The following is a 13822-nucleotide window of genomic DNA, read 5'->3' as shown; positions in this document are numbered from 1 at the left end:
TGCATGAAATGTAATGAAATGAGTATCATATCCGGGTAGACAAATCAAAAGCTGGCGCCTAGGACATGAGTTGAAACTAGGGGAATCAAACCACTGGATTCAACCGCTCACTCCTAACTGGATGTGGACCGGGATGTCACTTAGATCACTAGAGTCCGCTCGACCCGTCGGTCACTATGACCCTCAGTGTCAAAACGTCCTAACTAGGGCTGAGCTCCCTACAACTCTAGCTTATCTCAAATGAGATAAAGGCTCAATATGATATGCACATGCAACATAATATCTTAAAGCAGTAACATGCATCATGTCAAATAATATGCAACACATAAGAATGCAAACCCGCTGGCTATCTCAGTCAGTACTTACGTACCTTACTAAGGCAGTCCTAGAAGCATCCATCTAGGTTCCAAGCCTACCATTTAGCACTACAAAGTAAAATAACCATGCATTATATTCTTGCTCTAAAAGTCTTAAATAAGCTATTGCATATTTTCTAATCTCTATTAGGATCTAGAGCTATACTTTCGTCCGTCGTCATCCCGCTGATGTCGAATGCTCCAGAACTTGGGCACAGCTCCGCTACAACCCTGGAGACTCCTCGCCAAGGCCCGGACCACGCCTATATAGCTAGAAACTCCTAAAGTAGCCTAAGAGACGAGAGAAGAGCTTGAGGAATTTGCAAGCAAATGAGAGCCTCAGACCCCTTATTTATAGACCACGATCGGAAGCTCCGATCCTTGCATGCATGCCACGTTCGGAACGACCACGATCAGACGCTCCGATCTCTTGCATGCAGCTACGTGTTCAAGTATCATTGCCACGTGTAAAACACTACAAATCGGAAGCTCTGATCTCCCTTCGGACGTTCTGATTGTCACGTTGTTTCCGAACTGCTTCGCTGTTTTCGATCCCTTCGGAACCTCCGAACCCACTAGGCTATGTAATTCGGACCTTCCGAACTACCCAAGTCCAATTAAGTCCATTAACCATTCTTGGGTATTCTGGATCCGATTTCTTAGTCCGTTTGAGAAAATAAACACTCCTTAGTCATGTTTTATTAATTCTAAACATGTTTAACCATTAAATCTTGTAAAATGAAACTTGATTACTACATGGATTTACTGTTTTACCATGTTTCACACTTTCTTTGATTATAATTCTATTTTAATTTAAGTTAATTGCGTGCTGTTAATTGATAAATGATTAGTTTATAGCAGATCCGGGTTTAAATGATTGATTGTTTCTCATCTGAATACGTGTCGATCTAAGGGCCCTTGATATGTCAAGAAATTATGAATAATACAGTTTTTTTGTAACAATTTTCTTTCTATATACATTTTTTTAAGAATAAAACCTAATTCAACTGTATCATTAATTAGTTTTTTTTTTTTTTTTTGGTGGGGGAACATTTTAGTTTAACTTCCAATCAATGTTAAAAGTTTAGAATATATATGTATGATCACGTTTTTTTATTTTAAAAAAAGGACAAATCTTTGTCAAGTTCCAATGCATATAAGCAGTAATGTGTGAAAATATTTAGATACATACTACAAATATTTATTTATTTAAATCAAATATAAATATATGCAATATGACCATGAACATTAAAAAAATTGTTTTACCAAAATTACGTGAAAATAAAATAAATTAAGAAATTAAATCAATCGATATGATTATATGAATAAATGGAAAGAATTTATTATATTTCTAAGGGAAAATTGCAATTGCTCCAATATTTTTTTATTTTTGTTTTTTTATATTTTTAGATTTCATTTTTAGTATTGGATGTTCTGATTTTTGATAATTTTAGTCTGAGGGTATTTTATTCACTTTGTTAAAAAAAATTGAGATTAAAGATTTAATTCAATTATGTTAGCGTTGTGTGTGTTTGTATAATTTATTATTATTTTTTGAATAATTATTTTTGTATTCAAGTAATTTCTATGTCAAATTAAAAAAAACTATATTTAAAATATTTGAGATTATTTTGATATAATTTGTAATTATTGTTTGTGTGATATTTTTTTTAAAAAAACATAATGATGAAGTTATGTATTTGTATTTGTTACTTAAATATATATGAGTGAATTTTTACTTATATTTCATAAAAATAAGTTAAACGATTTGGTATTTCGATAATGATATGATGATGCGAAAAATATTTTTAAAAATACAAATTTATTAAAGAAACAATGACATTTTCATATTGTAATTTTTACATTTTTAATTTGGTTCGATTATCAGTGAATTGGTAATTTTAGTTCTGTAATTTAGGTATTTATTTTGTCTTTTTTTTTTTTCACTGGAGACCATTATGTCTGCCGAAAATTTGATCTTGTTTAACAAACGTGGAAATTGGAATGCGGACATGAAATTTTGAAAGATCACGTAACATTATTATTTAAAAAAAAATGACACATGGCATTTCAACCTCTACGGCCACTATATAAACAATTCCGATCGACAAACTAAACTTTATAGAAAAGACCAAATATTAATTTTCAATCAATTTAGCGAAGCCTTAAAAAAATGTGTAAAAATGTATGTTTAGGGGGTTAATAACTATAAGTGCCTAATATGGTAAAACAAATATTTCATATGGTGTGAACTAAGAGCGTGTTTGGCTAACCTTATTAAAAATACTTTATAAGCTTTAAGGGCTTATAAACTAGTTTAGGAGTTTATAAGTTGCCACGACTTATTTTTAAAAACGAGTTGTTAAAGTGTTTGGATGCATTTATTTGAAATGAATTAAATATGTTCATGTGTTTGACATTATAAGATCTTTTTATTATCAAAATTATCAAAAAAAATATAATACTATAAATGTTATTTAAAAATAGTTTTAAAAGTTTATCATAAATATTAAATCTCTATTACAAAAAATATAAAAATATTTACTAAATTAATTTAGAAAATTTGATATTTTTTGAAATTTATTTTTAAAAAATATTTAATATTTAATAAGTGAAAGATATGGCGGAGAATTATAGAAATATAGAAGGATATTTTGGAAAAATAAATTTTAAAATAAGATATGTTTCAAGAAAACGGAGGTCACTTCAATTTTTTTTACAAACAACTTATAAGATGTAAGCTCCAAAAGAGCTTTTGCATAGGTTATAAGCTCAACCAAATCAATGTCTATTATGTATTTTGGATCTTTTGGTAAAATCAATATTTCATATGGTGACTAACCTCTTTTATGTATTTTACATCTTTTGAACTTTTACTGTATCTATCTTTCTCGGTAACAAAGTAATTTGTTTGGGGTTTTAAAGAAACAAAAATATTTCCTAAAAATAATAAAATTTACACTTGCATTTTTCTATATAAACAGCATTTGCCATAACCAAATTCAAGATTCTCGTGATATCCCCACATACCAGTAAAGCTACCACCTTAACTTCACTGTTTTCTTATTCATTTACAGGGAAAATCAACCAGTTCTTCGAAGCCTTCATCGATAATTCTGCACTGAATTTCCCTTTTGTGGTATGATATTCCATTTTAAAAAATAAATTTTGTGGTTTCCGTTTTATTTTCTATGCTGAATATTCTCGATCCAAGGTTCTCGAATTTATCATCTACGAGGAATTTCCCGTTAACCAAATAATCTTGGACTTGCCAGCCATTTTGCATGATGTAATGATAATCTCGACTCGTGAGTTCCCAGTAATCTTGGTCTACACCGTCCAATGTACAATTTTTAAAATTGTACCCTGTACTTTCATAAAGATTAAAGGATTTTTTTTAAAAAAAACACATAATATAGGTAACTTTGCGTATGAGTCACTATCAGAGTGAATTTTTTTAATGGGTTCCGATCTTTAGGCAAAAAATCTATACTTTACTTGGTTGTTCGGATTTCCTATTGCATTTCTTTCATTACTCTACTGAAACTCTTGTACTTGTGTTTCATGTTTCAACATAAAATTATGCATGATCATTCCTTTAAATTTTCGGGTTTTTTGGATTTTTATCATAATGTTGATCGTTCTTGAATATTTATGCTTTTTTGGGATTAGTGAGTGAGTTGTGATGGATGCTTGCTGCCATTTTGGAAGTCTGAGCAGAGTTGGATTTGTTAATGGAGATAATGGATTCTGGGGAGAGAAGATTAGAGGGAGTTTGAGCAATGGTTGGATGAATCAATGGGGGAAAAGTTTGAATGTTGACAAGGAGAGGAAGATCAAACCTGGGGTTGCTTACTCTGTACTCACCAGAGAAAATATCCAAGAAACTCTGGTATGCTTTTATGCCTCACAATTTATGTTGATTCATTCGTGTTGAAGTTTCTATATATTTTGTGTAGTTGTAGTGATATTATTGTGTAAAAAGCTTGAATGCACGATAATATAATTCTTTGTTGTCCGGAATCTGGTACATTATGATTTATGTGTTTTTAGATCGTCAGAATACTTGAATTGATTGAATCGTGTGTTTCTAGACTGTCCCGGCACCAAGATTCGAGAGGCGTAAGGCAAATCCAAAGAATGTGGCGGCAATAATTCTTGGAGGAGGTGCAGGTGCACAGCTTTTCCCTCTCACAAGCAAAGCAGCAACCCCAGCTGTAAGATAATATTTTCATGATCATGAATTACGATAAATGTATCTGGCGATAAGCATTGCAGAATACAAATGGAAATATTATTTCAGCGAAAAGAGAGTGATCTTGATGAACTTTCAAGTTCTTTATGTTCAATGTTGAATAGCAAAAGGCCCTGACATGAACTATCAAACTACTTTCTGTTTTTGAGTTCGATTCCTGAGGATCTCACCAGTGTTTTTTTTATGCTGTTTGCAGGTTCCAGTCGGAGGATGCTATAGGCTGATCGATATACCAATGAGCAACTGTATCAACAGTGGCATCAACAAGATTTTTGTTCTTACACAGTTCAATTCTGCTTCCCTCAATCGTCACATCTCTCGAACCTATACCGGAAATGGTCTCAACTTTGGTGATGGATTCGTTGAGGTTGAGACACATATAAGACTAGTTTCTTATCTCAACAAATTTTTACGTGAAAAAGAAACCCAGGGGGGGTTGTAATCGGGCCTCAAATGAACTTTTTTTTAAGGATTTTACGAGTAATTTTTGTAAAACTGCAAGTTTTAACACCCCATATCGATTGAGTTGCCCCATCTCGTCCCCTTTTCCCCGATTCTTGGATCTCCCTCGCTGTCGAGAATTATAAAGATGCATCAGTTCTCCGAAAATATGTTAATGTTAATGTAAAATAGGTTTTGGCTGCTACACAAACAGCCGGAGAAAGAGGAAAACAGTGGTTCCAAGGAACGGCAGATGCTGTCAGACAATTTATATGGGTATTTGAGGTGAGTTTGTAGACTCGGATTTTGCAGTATCATCTTGTTTGCTTGGATAATTATTCTTCTTACATTAGAATCCTCAATGACACTTTCAGGACGCCAAGGCAAAAGACGTTGACAACATATTGATACTTTCAGGGGATCACCTTTATAGGATGGACTATATGGACTTTGTTCAGGTATGTTCACTCGTAAAAACCAACCATTTTTTTGTGAATTTTATTTGGTGTTTCTCTCAATCTTTTGAATACCCGAACAGAACCATATTGACCGAAATGCGGATCTCACTCTTTCATGCGCACCTGTGGGTGACAGGTTAGTCGAACTGTTTCGATGACTTAATCTTGTTATTCGTTACTGTTCTAAACCTGCTTGTTAGTTCTAGTTTATGATTTAAACGTCAAAATTTAGCTCTAAGTTCCAAGATTGATTTATATATAAATTTGTGGATTCATGTCATATTTGATTGAAAATCTGCTTTATTTATTAGCCGAGCGTCAGATTTTGGACTGGTGAAGATTGATAGCCGGGGACGAATAACCCAATTTGCCGAAAAACCTTTGGGCGATGATAAGAAAGCCATGGTATTCTTAACTAGTCTTCTAAACTTAGCTCTTTGTAGCTTTCTTAATAGTCCCACAATGTCGTGTTCTATGCAAACAGAGTGTTGGAATAGACAACCATCACATAAATGATGTTATATTTCACTTATTGGATCCTAAATTTTGTTAAATTTGTGTTCCTGCAGCGAGTGGATACGTCTATCATAGGTCTGTCACCTCTCGACGCAGAAAACTCTCCACACATCGCTTCAATGGGCGTCTATGCATTTCGCACAGACATTTTGTTAAATCTCCTGAGGTGGAGATATCCCAATTCGAATGACTTTGGATCGGAAATCATACCTGCTGCTGTAAAAGAATACAATGTCCAAGTATGCTTTACTTGTTGATCAAGTGCAGAAAGGTTTTACCTTTTTGTTGCATCAAAGAAATTCGTAATGTGCCTTTTTTCCAGGCATATGTATTCAGAGACTATTGGGAGGATATCGGAACAATAAAATCGTTCTATGAAGCTAATCTAGCTCTTACCGATGAGGTTCCTCTCATTTTTTCGTTGTCCCCTTCATTTTATGTTTGTTTTCTCGAAAGTGAGACGTCTATCATTGTACTTGCAGTTCCCTAAGTTTGAGTTTTACGACCCAAAAACTCCCTTTTACACTTCTCCTCGTTTCCTACCACCAACCAAAATCGACAAATGCAAGGTAAGCTTAAAAAGGTACCACCGCAACATATTCCTCATGTGGTCAATTGAACAATCCCTCAAGTTACCATCTTTCAGATTAAGGATGCAATAATCTCACACGGGTGTTTCTTACGTGAATGCATAGTCGAACACTCGATTGTGGGCGAGCGCTCTCGTTTAGACACTGGTGTGGAACTGAAGGTAAGAAGTTCAGTTTCCATTTGCTAAAGCATTGTAAAAATGGCTTTCATATTTGAAATACATGTTTTCATCGTATTTTCCGGATAACAGGATACATTAATGATGGGGGCCGATTATTACGAAACAGAATCTGAAATCGCCTCCCTCCTCGCCCATGGGAAAGTTCCCATGGGGATCGGCAGAGATACAAAAATCAGGTTAAGAAACATATAACATTTTCTTGATTACATACACATACGTATTATATAGCTTGAGGTCCGTCCCAAGAAATGAGCCTATACCATGGTTTCTTACAGAGTTTGTAATTGAGAGATATGTATAACTTTTGACATGTAGGAACTGTATCATTGACAAGAATGCAAGAATAGGGAAAAATGTGATCATCACGAACAAAGATGTAAGATTTATCACACCATGCAATAGATTTATTCACCAAAAACAGAGCTTTTTCTTGATAACTTTTTTCCTGTTGATTTAACAGGGTGTTCAAGAAGGTAATAGGCAGGAGGAAGGATTCTGTATTCGTTCGGGGGTCACCGTCATACTCGAGAAGGCGACAATCAATGATGGAACAGTCATATAATTCGGTTTTCTGCATACAAGATGGGGAGTTATTTGAGGTCAGAAATGCAAGAGTTTGAGAGGACTTGGAGTTGGGTAACGGGTTTGACAATAATACTTCACCGACCTTTGTACAGCAGTAATTCGTCGAAAAGAAAGTGTTTAATAATTTGAAGGTGAGGTTTATTAATATGCTCTGTTTTTTCTTCTCCATCTATTGGAAAAGAAATGATGAAATATGATATAAACTTTTGATAGAAATATTTATAAGAGCCTCTTAATCTTAACTATGCAATATTAGAAAAATAACTGAACTTGGATGTTGATTGGCTCACTCAGTTTAGCAAATTGTTTCGCGTTCAATTGAAATGTAGTTTTGTTAAGGTTGAATTCAGTTTTATGTTTCATACAAGGATGTAATGCAACATCCTTTGCCAAAACCAGTTTCTCATTGGTTCTTTGCAAATGATCACAACTTCAAATTGTCAAACAAATCAATTGTTCTTTGTTACCAACCACTTTTCAATAAAGACAGAATAGACAAGTGATGACATCTCAACAACTAAATTTATAAGAACCACATCAAAATTCAGAGCTGATGTCGACTCGAAGAATATCAAAGAGCGATCAGATACACGTGTTTTGTTGTATCCTGTCTACGTGTATATCATATTATTCATTCATACAATCCATACGACACGAAATGTTTCAATGTCTGAGTTCTTTAAGCTCATTCATGCGCTTGACACAAGGGCTGTTGTTCTATATTGAATCTTTCCCACACACTGGGCAGGACAAGTTATTCATATGCTACAATAAGAACAAAAGACTCTTTACCATATTCGAGCTCATGTGTCTCAGGTGTTTTTACGGTCTAGCTAGGGACATCGTCCTCGTGAAATGGAAGCATGATCACCTCGAATATTGATCAAATAGATCACTTACAGATGGAAATTCGGTCCAGCGTGCGAGATGCGATAGGGTGACCCCGATAGCAAAGACAAGGGGAGGGGGCTCAGAAAGTGAAAGTAACGGAACAGGGCATATTTCAGATGGTCTTTGTGTTCCAAACAGTGAAAGAACCCTTTTTTTGGAGATCACATGGTTGAAAACCTCTCATAGCCTTTCCCATCAGTGCCATAGCTCCGATACTGGGAAACTGCTCCTTTTGATGGTCCTGCATCGACACTCTCATACTTTGTGGTGCACAAACTGCCGTTGTTTCAGGGCACTCTCGGGTACTACGTGATTCATCGTGCAGCCACCTCTGTATCCAGGGTTGTGAAAGCAACTCCATATTCTTTGTTATTGGGCTCACCGTAATTTCTATGTTTTGCTTAGATAAGGTCCCTTGATTATCCAACGACATTGATTCTTTACCACGATGCTTCCTCGAATATGGTTCCGAGCTAGGGATGCCATTTGTAAGAATTCTGCCATACTTTTTCATTTTATTATCATGCAAATTTTCAGCCAGATCAGAACTCTTTGTGCCTCCAGAAGAGGATTGTGAAGAGTTCAACTTGAGACGCTTAACCCATCTGTTGCCTGGATCTGCTTTTCGAGAATCTTCCAGGCCGAGATTAGAATTTGGTTTAGATGGTTCCGCATGCGCTATGAGCATGTCCATCTCCAAACTTTCTGTCTTTGAGGAGCTAGGACCTGAATTCTCCGATGACGCTGCTGCAGCTGGCAAGGCAGGGAGCTCCAAGTTTATATCTGGCAGTTTGGTGTTTGGGCCTCTACTTCCAGTCTCTCTAGAGGAGAAAACATCAACTGGATATGATAGATTTGAGTACATATTGAAAGCCTACACGTAACAAATGGTAATACTGAAATGTAAGAACAGCGGCAGGTGCAATCGCACACTCCAGAATTATGAGAACCAACTGATTGCGAAATGGAAAGCAACATGAGAATATATTATGATAAACATCATCGAGAATATATGGCCATGCAAACATTTAATATTAAACCAAGAAATCTTTGACATACAAACAAGATGAATACTCTGCCAATCGTCATGTTATACCACTTCATAATTTAACAAACCTATAATGCACAACATGCAAATGGAAAATATTCTACAAGGAGCCTAGACTTGGCCAGTAGAAATAGCGCCTAAGTGGATTCACCAATATTTATTATGTGAGCACCACATCACTCTAGAATTAACAGATCCCAGACAAAATCACAAGGTCATGTAGGTCTTGGCATAAACATGCAGCTGGAAATTTAAATCTGATAAGCATAAAAGAATACATAATTCACAGTGACAGGCATAGGTAGAGTACCTTATCTGATTGACGAGAATTTGCACCTACAATACAAAAAACAGAGAAACTTAGATCAGCAAAGTAGTTTGACAACAAAAACTTACACGGTAAGGTAAGACAATATAATATATTAAAGTTATTTTCAAGCACCATACTAAGATGAAGGCACATCAGCTTCAGAAAATTTTTGAAAACGTAATTATGTAAAAGCATGACATCTTTCTACAATAATCAACAAAAAATAGAGGGGAGAAAAAAAGCACTATACCTGAATACGGGTTCTTCTCCTTAAAATAATCCATGTCCATGGTGTCAGTCTCAGCGGATGATTCATTGTTTATTGTTGCTTTACGAGTCTTGACATCTCCGACATGACCTTTTCTTTCACTCTCAGCAGAACTACTCAGTTGTTGAAGTATTACTCCTCGGTTACCTTGAGCGGCTATATTTCCATTCATTTCAGTAATTACTCTTGTACCATCAAAAATATCAAATTCGTTTGACAGATTGAAATCAGTTGTTTTCGTGATCAAAAGACTGTGAGATGTCTGAGAAAACCTGGGAAAACCTGTGAGATTTCCTTCTTCCATGGTAGTGCATATTCTCATTGTTTCCACATTATGAAGACAATTCGGTAACTTATGCAAAGAATAACTATTGTAATATGATTTCTTTGCCTCTGTTTCCCCTGAAACAATGTAATGATCAGGGTACGGTCTGAGACCAAAACGATTCTGCGCCTTCTGGAACCGCTCCTGATTAAACGTTGGCAAGTGCCTATGACTCGTGGAAGGAATATCAAACAAAAGGGATGCATTACTCTCCCTAAAACACTCATTCATAAACTTCTTTGATTGCGATTGGCTGTCCTTGTTTTCTTGACAAACCAAATCTGCTGATTGGCTGTGCTTATTGCAGCTTATATGCTCTTGCACTCTCAGATTAGTGCTCTGAAACTTATTCTTGGAAACGTCAGCTCCACATATCAAAGAAGTGACTTCAGATTTTCCTTTGCAAAACTCATATTTTCCTAGATCATGTTTATACAGAACACCAAGAGATGATGGTTCCGCAAAAGTTCCATGCAAAGGCTTCAACGCCACGAAGCAGCTCTCTTCTGCATAAGAATGATCTTTCATCCATTCGAGAGAATTCTTTGAAGTACCTTCATCCAGAGGATGATACCTTCTGGATGAAGTATTACTGGCATATGGAACCCCACTAAGCCTGGAGGGAAACTGAGTTCCCCTGTTGACATCAACATCTTTCCCTCGCTCAAACTTGCGATCAATCACCGCCCTTGGCACTTGCATATCTTCAGTCTTTCGACCGAGCTTCAAAATAGAACTGCCAAATCCCAATCTTTCAGTGTCCATTTTGGCACCGTCACAAGTTCTAGGTTCAGTCACCGCCGTTCCTTTGCCAGACGCTAGATTCAGTGTTTCTGCTGTCCCCTTGCAGCTCGCCCGCATCCAATGCGACATCCACACAGATTGGTAAGTTTGCATAGGCTGTACACTCCTTCCACTGGTTTCATTAACCGATTGCACCACTCGATCAGACATGATAGCTTTGCCTCTCAAGGAATGAATGGCAAGTCTACCTTCAAACTTTCAATAAAGAATCAAGTTTAGAACAAAATTAAAAACGCCGATTCAATCAATAGCTGGAAGGAGGAAAAAAAAAACTTTTCTTGCTACAAGTCAAAAGCAGAACCACCGCGGCCTTAAATCACAGTAAAAAAGGAAAACCAAGATCAAAAACAGATTTTGTCTATTTCATGGATTAAAACAAATCCCACCTCCCATTTCAAAGATCCAGGCCTTAAAAATGGATGAAAACACACAAAGCAGAAGTATACTCGGAAATCAACCAAAAGAATCCATAAAAATAAGCATAATTCAGCTGCAAATCAACTGCAAGAACAATAGAAACACGGCGCTCCGCCGGCTTACCTGCCCGTCCACTTAATCCTCGAACCAAATTCTTTTTCTTGAGCAGAAAAATAGAGATCGAACTTCGGTTTGCAATGGAAAAAAATGGGCTCCTGAGGCTCAGATAAATACACACAGAGATGTGTGTGTGCGCGTCAGTACCTGGGATGGAGAGGATGAGAGACGCTGAGAAGTAAAACCAAGTGGGACATATGTATTCCAATAAGTATATTCTAAAGTCATCAATTAATTAATTAATTAATTACTCCCAAAAAAAGCTTACAGTTAATTAGTAAAATTCATTTTAAGTATTTTATAGATTTTCGTTTTTGAAGGATGTTTTATATGTTATCAACGATTTTTGTACCTGTATATGTTACTTGAAAATATGTAAAAGATTTTTGTAGAACAAAAAATATGAAGTCATGAAAATAAATATTTTTTATATATACTGAAATTGATTTCAATTTATGACCGTATATTGATCTTGTTAAAATATAATAAACAGTTAATAGATTGTTTTATATTTTTCGAGTTTATAATCTCGAAAATAATTTAAAATGACTTATAATTTGTTTCAAATTTCGAATAAATATTATTAACATGAGAAAAAATGTTGTTTATCTTTCATGGGAAAAAATTATTATCAATCATCGAATACAGTTTTATAATGATTGCAAAAATTCATTTATTTAGATTATTTTTAATTTAATTTATTTTAAAAAAATGAAGATGATAATAATAATAATAATAATTAATAATGTCCGATGATAAATAAAATAAAAATAATAATGACAAAAGGAGGATGCTTAATCGAGCCAACTGCCATGTTTTAGGAGCAGACGTAGGGTTACTAAGGCCCTGACGTGGTGAACTTTTTGTCAGTTTTTTAATCTTATTAAAATATTATTATTATCTCTATAAAAAAAATATAGTATAAAGTTTTTTTTTTGAATGAAATATAGTATAAAGTTTTAATATCTATTTTTAAATGGATAAACTTGGCACAACCACGGGTCGATCTTAAATCTTATGCTCCGATCCGTCTTTAATGTAAGTGAATAGGGGTTGCACATAAATAGTTTGAGGTGTTGTCACAAGGTGTTGACAATACCTACAATAACACTTTGAGTAATTTGCATCGGAATATAAATTAGACGTGAATAAAATAAACAAGCAACCAAATAAATAGACTCAAATAATTTAAGCAAGTGTATAAAATACTCTTCACTAGAAAACTTTCAAAGAGTTTTACAAACCCTAAAACTAGTGATTATTGTAAAAATCAATTTCTCAAAACAATTGATAAAATAAACCATAAAAATAACTCCTAAAAATTCTATGCAAGATAGAATAAATAAAATAGAGTAAGGAGTTAAAAATCTTGATGTCAAAACTTGTATAGACGAAACACTATTTAATCAATGATATTCAAGTGTTCTTCAAGCATCAAGTAACCTTGACCGATTTGAGGTTTCAAAGATCTTCAATCCTTCTGTCAATATACGTATATGAAGCTCTAGGAAATCTCATGGTTTCTCCCTTACTTTCGGTCGATCTCTTTTTCCAATATATAGACTAGAATCCTTCCTTGTAGATGTTTTCTTGTAGACATAGGATTCTCTAGATTTGTTCATATCAAATATACACAATATGAAAACGATATATTAGATAAGATATTATAATGAGCATATCAAAATCTCAAATCAAGTTATTCAAGGAAATAAATAACTTATATAAAATTACTTCATGTCCAAGGCAAAAAATATTAAATAAAATCTTTTCAAAATAGAATGATTTTAAGGAATAAAATATTCCTTTCAATCTTCCCCTGAATAGATTCTCCCCTTAAGTAGAAACAGAGGTGTTGTCACGAGATGTTGACAACATCTAGCGACGACACTTCAAATCAGAAAACCATAAGAGTAAGGAGAATTTGAACCAAGAATCCATATCAGAGCTGACAACACAAAAGAACAGTTTTGATTAGGATCTGAGCAACAAGACACTAAACCTAAGAAATTTAAACTCTCTAGCAAAACCAAAATAAATAAACTATAAACAAACTAAAATTGATTGCTCTCAGATGAGCTATCAGCTTCTTCTTCTGCTTCACTTCCTTCTCCTCCTTCTCCCCTTTTTTGTTCAGAAGGGCCAGCTCTACTCAATAGGGACTCATAGTGAGCATTCATACCTTCGTAATAGGCGAGGTCAGCCTTTGCTTGGATAATCTTATGCTCAACATGCAGCAGTTGAGCTTGAATAAAGGTAGGA

The 13822-nt window shown here is 34.8% G+C and overlaps 2 protein-coding genes across 2 annotated transcripts; one reads left to right on the top strand and one right to left on the bottom strand.

Moving 5' to 3' along the window:
• The first annotated feature begins 3362 nt into the window (after nucleotides 1-3362).
• Nucleotides 3363-7601, top strand: LOC140862646 (glucose-1-phosphate adenylyltransferase large subunit 1-like). The gene is made up of 15 exons (XM_073265679.1): nucleotides 3363-3495; nucleotides 4029-4248; nucleotides 4451-4573; nucleotides 4808-4978; nucleotides 5245-5337; nucleotides 5427-5510; nucleotides 5591-5646; nucleotides 5822-5915; nucleotides 6080-6265; nucleotides 6349-6429; nucleotides 6509-6595; nucleotides 6673-6777; nucleotides 6868-6974; nucleotides 7114-7174; nucleotides 7259-7601. Exons 2-15 carry the CDS (start codon nucleotides 4042-4044, stop codon nucleotides 7358-7360), a joined length of 1557 nt encoding a protein of 518 aa, XP_073121780.1. The 5' UTR covers nucleotides 3363-3495; nucleotides 4029-4041; the 3' UTR covers nucleotides 7361-7601.
• A 351-nt stretch (nucleotides 7602-7952) lies between these two features.
• Nucleotides 7953-11724, bottom strand: LOC140863698 (uncharacterized). The gene is made up of 4 exons (XM_073267299.1): nucleotides 11570-11724; nucleotides 9883-11217; nucleotides 9633-9658; nucleotides 7953-9148 (listed from the first exon to the last, which is right to left on the bottom strand). The coding sequence occupies exons 2-4, from the start codon at nucleotides 11177-11179 to the stop codon at nucleotides 8387-8389; spliced, it is 2085 nt and encodes a 694-aa protein (XP_073123400.1). The 5' UTR covers nucleotides 11180-11217; nucleotides 11570-11724; the 3' UTR covers nucleotides 7953-8386.
• Nucleotides 11725-13822: the final 2098 nt, after the last annotated feature.

This window comes from Henckelia pumila, chromosome 4, assembly GCF_033568475.1.
Source record: "Henckelia pumila isolate YLH828 chromosome 4, ASM3356847v2, whole genome shotgun sequence".
Lineage (NCBI taxonomy): Eukaryota > Viridiplantae > Streptophyta > Magnoliopsida > Lamiales > Gesneriaceae > Henckelia > Henckelia pumila.
Note: the sequence above shows the minus strand (reverse complement) of the source record. Positions and strands in the feature narration are given on the sequence as shown.

Excerpts from the sequence above, each read along its gene's own strand:
- LOC140863698 (XM_073267299.1), bottom strand. The coding sequence starts at position 11,179 with ATGTCTGATCGAGTGGTGCAATCGGTTAATGAAACCAGTGGAAGGAGT. Across the intron at positions 9,659-9,882 it reads GGAGAAGAACCCGTATTCAG|GTGCAAATTCTCGTCAATCA; the intron begins GTATAGTGCTTT and ends TTTGTATTGTAG. Across the intron at positions 9,149-9,632 it reads ATTCTCGTCAATCAGATAAG|GCTTTCAATATGTACTCAAA; the intron begins GTACTCTACCTA and ends TGTTACGTGTAG.
- LOC140862646 (XM_073265679.1), top strand. The coding sequence starts at position 4,042 with ATGGATGCTTGCTGCCATTTTGGAAGTCTGAGCAGAGTTGGATTTGTT. Across the intron at positions 6,778-6,867 it reads ACACTGGTGTGGAACTGAAG|GATACATTAATGATGGGGGC; the intron begins GTAAGAAGTTCA and ends TCCGGATAACAG. Across the intron at positions 7,175-7,258 it reads TGATCATCACGAACAAAGAT|GGTGTTCAAGAAGGTAATAG; the intron begins GTAAGATTTATC and ends TTGATTTAACAG.